The sequence below is a fragment of the Montipora capricornis genome, chromosome 13, assembly GCF_036669925.1.
Source record: "Montipora capricornis isolate CH-2021 chromosome 13, ASM3666992v2, whole genome shotgun sequence".
Lineage (NCBI taxonomy): Eukaryota > Metazoa > Cnidaria > Anthozoa > Scleractinia > Acroporidae > Montipora > Montipora capricornis.
In genome coordinates this window covers 33,297,070-33,305,130 of record NC_090895.1, presented here as the reverse complement: position 1 = coordinate 33,305,130, position 8,061 = coordinate 33,297,070, and the positions used below count along the sequence as shown (strand labels likewise).

At 39.8% G+C, this 8,061-nt stretch overlaps 1 protein-coding gene across 1 annotated transcript in view; it reads right to left on the bottom strand.

Moving 5' to 3' along the window:
* Nucleotides 1-2,923: 2,923 nt before the first annotated feature.
* Nucleotides 2,924-8,061, bottom strand: part of LOC138028463 (inner centromere protein A-like) — a 5,260-nt gene continuing 122 nt past the window's right edge. The window contains exons 1-4 of the mRNA XM_068876011.1: nucleotides 8,047-8,061; nucleotides 5,798-6,602; nucleotides 4,953-5,276; nucleotides 2,924-4,539 (exon numbers count right to left, since the gene is read on the bottom strand). The exon at nucleotides 8,047-8,061 is cut by the window's right edge and continues 122 nt beyond it. Coding sequence (XP_068732112.1) covers nucleotides 4,331-4,539; nucleotides 4,953-5,276; nucleotides 5,798-6,602; nucleotides 8,047-8,052 — 1,344 coding nt within the window. The 5' untranslated portion in view covers nucleotides 8,053-8,061 and the 3' untranslated portion in view covers nucleotides 2,924-4,330. The remainder of the gene's footprint in view (nucleotides 4,540-4,952; nucleotides 5,277-5,797; nucleotides 6,603-8,046) is intronic.

The following is an 8,061-nucleotide window of genomic DNA, read 5'->3' as shown; positions in this document are numbered from 1 at the left end:
TGATAGTAGCCCGCTAAGTCCTTTGGGAATGTGTGACTTAAGGTGAGAGTTTTAAGCAAATCATCAATGCAAGAAAACGTGGAAACCATATAGGGGTGTCTTCTTGCACAGCTCCTTTTCATTGAAACAGAAATTATATTACAACAATAGGATAGAATAATATAGATCAAGTCAAGCCACCTCACTCCTTCAATCATGTAAGCGAGCAACTTTCTGGATTGACTTGGACACCGTAACTAAGGTCTTTGCCGCTGCTAACATTGCGTAACACTTAGGGTAACTTTGAACTTTTCACGCAGTCATTTAATTTTGACATAATCTATTTTCTCACAGAACGAGGTCTGCACACACAAAAAGGAATATTTTTTACGATTAGAAAAGACTTGGTTTCGATTATATTTTTTCCCTTTCTTTTGACATCAAGGTAACTCCAAATGTACCATCAAGACCGACGCAGGAAACTGCCGTTATTCCTGTTGATAACAAAGTGGAAAACCAAGGAAACGTAATGGAAGCAAATGCATCCGTTGATGGAACAGATTCAACCTCCCCCCAAGGTAATGATTCAGCTTTATTTTTCCAATTATACGGGTGTCCGAGCAACGAACTCAATAGCCTCTGTGCCAAGATTTCCCTTAAATAGATAGTCATAGAAACTACTTCTGTGAAGTCCTTGATCCTTGAATCATGATTCCTTTGCTTAAGAACAAATGCGAACTAAAATGAATTTAGTTTTTCTAGTCTTCAAACTGCTCATGATCCTCCTGTCCAGAATGGAGCTAGCAGCTGATCAGATGAAAACGTACCCAATCTTTGATAAACGTCGCTAAAATTTAATTAAACTTAAACGAATTGTCCCCTATTACCTTTCTCAAGAACCGTCACTGTCTGTCCCTTTACGTTAACTGCTCGAGAAAAGAACACGAGACACTTAAAAGAACCGAGTCGTAAATACTCCTTTTCTTTGACCATCTCAGTTTTATCAGAAATGACACACAAACAGCGGGGTGACAAACATAGATATAAACGCGCATGGTTTGAAATTATGTTCAGAAGTGACGGTTAATACAAAATTTGAGTTCACTAACTTGTTGATTATTAACTATTAAGTAACAATAGGTAACAAAAAACTAATAAAGATTCAGCTTTTCGTAGCCTGATCCTCAGTTAGTGAACTCCAATTTTCTTTTAACCGTCACTTCTGAAGATGTATGCAGAAGAATACGAAACGTCAAGTAAAAGATAATTTCAAATCATGCGTTTAATTCTGATGTTTGTCACCGCTGTTTTTGTGTTATTTGTGATAAAAGAACCAAAGATAACCATACACGCGCACTCTACACTTTGAAACAAACCTGACCCTCAAGCTAACTTTGTTGTTGAAAATATTTAATCGACCTTTAAACTTTAAGGGGGACTTCGCGATGTTTACCCAAATTGAGATTGTATTTCAGTCTGGACATAAATGCATATTCATAGTCGCTTTTTTCAGACAATTTTAAATCGCAAGCCCTTGAATAAGTTGAGGCGTCGACTAGTCCAAATCTCAAGACTTGCGTGAACCTTAACCTAATTTTCTGTGTATCATATATTCTCTGTTTCCCGATCTTCAGAATTTACAGAACTTTCTCGAACTACCCATCCAAAAGGTAGTGTCCTCTTATCGACTTTCATGCAGAACGGTGCAATCTCTTATAGAAGCGCAGACGTAAAAGTTTGGATGGATGGCAGAAAATGGCGAGTGTCCGATAACGAGGCGCGAAGACTGCAGCAGGAGTGGCGTTCAAGTCCTACTACTCAATTAGAACTTGTTGCTGACGATGAGGGAAAAGTCCAAGTAATAGTTAAAGATGAGTCTACGTTTTTTCAACGTGTGTGGCTTTCACTAAGCGGGTTTATATCGGGCTAGATTTACCCTGGTGCCGTGGTGACCCTAGCAAGAAGGCTAGACTAGCTCTCACACGTTTCTTCCTTTCTCGTGTGACGCGAATTATACAGGCTCCAGGCTAAATCTTTTAAAGATACAAAGTAATTTAGCGCACACGAAAGGATTCGGCACTTTTCTAAAACAAATGTCAAAGGATACAGTAACCCTCACGCTCGCATACGTTGTAGCCACGAATTCTCCCCGGGAATTATCGTTAGTTTCCTTTTGTTCTAAATTTTCCGTGTTTTCTTTTTCAGATATCCTTTGCTTTGTTTTTGCCTTTTTGTTCTCTTCTCTGTAAAAATGCTACCTTATCTTAATTGTTTGGGAGCAGGGCTGGCGCAGTGGTGAGATCACTCGCCTTCCACCAATGTGGCCCGGGATCGATTCCCGGATTCTACGCCATATGTGCGTTGACTTTGTTGGTTCTCTACTCTGCTCCGAGAGGTTTTTTCCCCGGGTACTCCGGTTTTCCCCTCTCCTCAAAAACCAACATTTGCAGGCGTAGCTCAGTTGGCTAGTGCGAGGCTTTCGAAGCAAGGGGTCCCCAGTTCGATCCTTGGTGACTTCAACGTCTTGTTTCCAATTTCCTCTGATCAGTGTAGCTATAGCTTTAAATATCCGTGAAACGGAGCACTGACAGAGGGAGGGAGGGTAAAAGGCGCACTGTCTGCTTCCATTGATACCAGTTACGCAACTGAAGGAACTACCGACGTTAAGTAAAGTGACTTTAACTTTAACTTTAACTTTAACTTTAACCTCTATTAATAATCTCGTTTGCATCCTTTCTCTGGTTTTGTTTAGTTTTGACCACGTTTATTATAATTATTTATTTATCAGCCCGGATTGAAGTCTTGAATTTTGTCAGTTTCTAGTTTTTCTGGATTTCTGTTAGGTTTCTATTCGTAAGTTTTCTGTATTTATATCCGTATTTTTATTTATATCCTTTCAGTGAAGAGTCGAGTTCGAATTGTGGAAAGGAGTCAATTGCATATATATTGGAATAAGCACTTTAATCAATAAATTTGACACCTTATCCCACTTCACACATATTTTGTAAACTTCTTTTTCATGCCCCCCTAAACAAGCATAGCAACAAGGCTTCTACTATATCAAACACTCAAACTTTTTTAAACAAGTGCTAACTTAGACCGTGGTTTATAACAGTCATTTTACCTCCAGAACTTTCTTGGAAAGAGTTGTGTGAAGTTGGCAAGTACTGCCATGTGTCATCCCTGTGCTTGCTTTCTCGTCGCTCATTTCGACAATGAACAACTTCGATTTACAAGACTGAATTGGCCAAAAGGACGATGGCGATGGCTTAGCTGGAGGGAGATTTTTTTCTCCAAGCTCTGGCTAAATGGCCTTTAAATAAACCGCTTTGAAGTTCGCTTCAAACAGTTGAAGTTTGTGAATCCTGTCAAGGAAACTGTTGTCCTTATCAAGAGACGAAACTACAGTTTTAAACGCCAACACCACAATTTGAAATTTTAACCTGCTGTTACAGGTTCAATACCACTACTTTCTAACGCTTAACTTTCTAAAGCCCCACAACAAGCACCTAAACTAGATTTGCATTACATTAAACAGTAATATAAAAGAGAAAGTTCTTTTTCATGAACAAAAGTTTTTCAAGTCACACAAAGCTTTCGAAATCTATCCGGGTTCCTTCTTCAGTGATAATAACTGGGATTTGCGTCCTCGTTTTACTGAGTCTTGCAAAATTATTCCATAAATTGGAGGGAGGTGATTGCCATGATCATGGTTCATTGAAGGTCGTCGTAAATGAAAGTTCATGACCTGAAGGATGATATTAAGTGAAAGAAGGTGGTCATTTTGGCCAAGGATTTTTACATTGGCCGAGTTGATGGAGTGACCTTTGCCCTTTGGGTGTTAGGACGCAGCAGACGTGAGTTGGCATGATCACTGAAGAAAAATTGAGGATGAATTTCGAAAGCTTTGTGTAACGTACTTCAAAACTTTTGTTCAGTGATGAAGAAGAACATTTCTCTTTTATAATAAGGAACAGAATTCAGCAATCGCTTGACAAAGCTGTGTTTCGAGTCATTGTCAGCCATTTTTGTGCACTATCCTAGGTCATCATCGAAAACTGTATTTAAAAGGCAAGAACAAAGGAGAACAGCATTCGGCTGTTTGAAGCAACATTTTAAAAAATCGGGAGCTAAAATGATTGTCCAGGAATCCAGATAATTAGATGCACGCCTGAGTTTGATATCCAACAGGGAGTGTCCCAATAAGACTAGCATTTGCTACCAATAAGATTATGATTGCTGAAAACTGCAGTTTAAAAGGTTGACTTGTGTCAAATAGCAGGACCTTAGTCCTTTAAAAAGTATAATAACTTTGGATCCCTGCACTACTATTACTATGCTACTGTCTTTCTTAAGAAATCAAGCCGCGGTTTTTAAGCTCCTTTTCGATCATTGCCCTCATACCAACGACAAAATAGTTTCGAACATCTTTCCAGCACATGGCCAACAGCTTGACAGTCGTCACGTCATCTCTCGACAGCTTGCTAACAGCTTCTCGCACACTGTTGCTGCTCCATTGGTATTCTTTTTGCAGAAAGCGGAGGAAAACCTCCACAGAAGCTAGAAACAAATGAAAAAGGTTGATAATTTCAATGTGTGTTTAGGCTTTGCATTTTTTGTGATTAAACTAGGGCCTGCAAACAACATGAGCTAAAGCAAAGCCAGGGAATTGAGATGCTGCAGAAATGTAACAAACAGTACTCTAAGCTTGGAGATGTTTCGTATGCGCCTTACTTGGCAAAGGGCATAGTCTAGCGTCAACACTGAAGTAGTCTGCAAAATTAATTTTAAGAGCAGTTTCACTTTCGGAGGCGAAAAACGCTCTTTACATCGATGAATTTAGTATGTATTTTGCAATGTGCAACGCTGCAAAACTTCTCCTGGGGAAAACCCCCTTTGAGCTATAGGCTGCGACGAAAAGCTTAGCTGCACATTACTGAATGGTTTTGAAGCATCCCAAAATACAAGCTTACCGTCGGCGGAGTCTGGTGCTACCTGTTCTTTTACGCTAACCCCGTCAAGTGCTCGCATCATTCTATCCTCCTCTTCGTTCTTCAGTTTCTGTTTCATAATCTTCACCGCTCGTTCAGCGCTCAGCAGTGCAAAATGAAGAATATCAAACGTCATTCGCTCTATGTCCGGATCGCGTGTGCTGTTCTCTTTGGTGTAGTTGGCCATGAAAAAGACGTGACCAGGTGAACTTCCGGTAGCTGCTGATGCTTCATACTTGGCGTTGTCTTCTTCTTCTTTTGTTTTCAGAGTGTCGTGGTGCGTCACAACTGTCATTGGTGCAATTCCTATTTAGCGAAGAAAGAATGCAGGTTTGAGAAATTCATTCACTTTAAAGAACGTGTCGTTATTTCCAAATCTTTTTTTCTGCAGAGGAAAGGGGTTTCCAAGAGGTTATAGCGCTAAATTTGCAAGCATATGCTATGGTGAAAATTAGATTTATCCTTAGTGGCCAAAAATTCAACTCCATTAAATAGCATACTGGTTATCTCCTCCCAAGGTCGAATAAGTGAAAGCAACTAAAATTTATTAACTTTCACCAATTATGATGAAATAATGCCCATATGCATCGCAGGGGTGCAGGTGGGGTTGATGGCAGCAAAGCCTGACTGATTACCCAAAGCGTTTAAGCAAGAGGTGTTACAAAATAATCACCCATCAGGTTTTCACTTCGGGGAACAAACAGGAACCACTTTTTTCCTCTGGGCAAGATAGCGGTATACTCATCAGTTTTGCCAGGCAATAAATTGAAAAGTTTCCCAGCTGATTACTGAAAAGTATTCGTAATAATAGTGAGTGTGATTGGTACCTTGTCTACGAAGAATCTGTCTGACGGGATTCAAATAGTCCTTCAGAGTCCCCTCCGTCAACCTCTTATCATTGGCTTTGACAACAATAATAACACCATGAAGTTTGTCACTGAACTCGGAGTTGGAATGCAGGTTGTTCTTTGACGCCGTATTTTCTTTGCTTCCTGGCACTGAGCGAAACACATTATCCCCTGGTCTTAGCCGTCCTTCTAGGATGTTCTCAAACTCCTCGTTCTCGTTAGAGTTGTAGTTAAAGAAGCCACGAGTGTCTACCAACCGGAAGAACATTTCTGGGAGGTAGTCTTGGAGAATAATGGTTCCTTCACTTCCTGCCGTATTGTCAGGGACAGTGCCTTTTTCCTCTTTCCTCACAGCGCGTTCACACGTATTTATGAAACAACTCTTCCCTGATCCAGTTGGGCCAAATACACCAATTCTCAGCTTGGTGACATCATCAATCGCCAACCCCCTGAAGCTATCAAGGTGGGTCTTGCTGCCAAATGTGTAGTTGTACAACTCAGCTCTGCGAAGGCACAGCTCATTTTCCAGCTCCAAGAGTCTTGCTGCTTCTTTTCTTATCTTTTCCTCTTCTTGAGCCTGTTCTCTCTGCCTTTGTTCTTGATATTGCTTCTTTCTTCTTTTCTCTTCTTCCTCTTGTTCCTTTTTAATGCGTAGTTGTTCTTGATACTCATTTTGCTTTCGTTCATTTTCCAGTCGGCGTTCCTCTCTCTCCCTTGCAGCCCTTCGATCTCTTTCCGTGTTGTCCACGTACGTGTAGCGAGTCTCGTGCTTGGACCCTTCGGACTGCAGAATAATTAGTTCAATGAAAGAAACACGTCATGGTTTTTTAATTGACCTTCATACATATGAGTGGAATTTGAATTCTAAAAGAATGTGAGCCTGCTAAATGTGTTGCTCTATGCGATAATACCCCAAGAAAATATTCTGTAATCATAATAGGACTGAGTGGAGATCAGTTCGGTCTGTAATTATACGAGTGATAACAAAATCGGACAACCGTGTAGCGGGAGTGCGATTCGTTTATCACGAGTATGATTACCGACCGAATTGGACGACACAAAGTCCTCTTACCAATTAATCATAAAAATTATAATTTCCGAGAAAAGAAGAGCCAAGTTATGAAATGGCTCTGAAAGAAAAGAAAGAACGAAAGTCCAATTTAGGAGTCTGTACACTGTTTCTATGGTGATTGAAATGATTGGTTGATTTCAACTGCAACTTTGAATGTGATTGGTTTATTTGACTGTCACATAACAACTTGGTAAAGCTCAATCGAGTAAATTGTAATCTTATGATTATGCATAATATTTCATGAAGAGTTTCCGTCCCAGAGAGGAAATCAAGACAATAATCAGTTTCTTCTATATACACTCTAGAACACCACGCTGTTAAATCTTAAGCGCCGAAATTAAAAAATCAACCCGGAAGGGACAAGAATATGGAACGAAAGTGAAAGAAAAATAGGACGGCATAGAAATGTGATTGCCTCTGATTGACTGATGAGTATCAGGATACTACAACACTTTCGGAGCAATGTGGTCTCGCGATTGAATGCTGTTGGTGTGAAATTCTCTGTAATGGTGCATTTGAAATGCCTCTTGATTGGGAGGAAAGAATTTGGAACAACCAAAACCGAAAAAAATTATGTCCAAGGATTTGCGAGGAAATAGGATGTTGAAGCTCCGGTCTGATTCGACCGGTTAGCTTATTACCAAACGAAAAAAACAAAAGCCGGAAGTTTATCGAAAGTGAAAGCTTTTCTTTTTCCCTGTTAAGACTGAACTATACGAAGGCAAACTTTTCCTTTTGTTATTTCAGTCTATTTCTTTTCAAATATATTTATGTTGAAAAACTTTATTTAAGAATCTTGGTAAGAAATAAAGATCTCGTTAATATTTGCTTTCCAAGAAAAGTAGGAACAAGGAAACTTAGTCAATGAAAAAAGACCTGAAATATCATCGCATATGGGATCAAAATGAAGAATTGAGGTTTCCTCGACATTAAAACCATTGTAATAGCATGGTGCAAACTAACACGACTTGCTTTTCTGTTTAGGTACCTTATTACCAGAAGGGATACAATATTTCCAGCGCCCAGTCAAATGTGAAGTGAGCCTATCTCGTGGCTTTCCCGGCGTCCATATTCTAGGCTAAATCAGCTCGCTTGGAATGGCTTCCTTATAATTAGATGTAAAGGGAACATTATCATTTCGTTGTATTTAACTTACCCCCATAGTAAGACG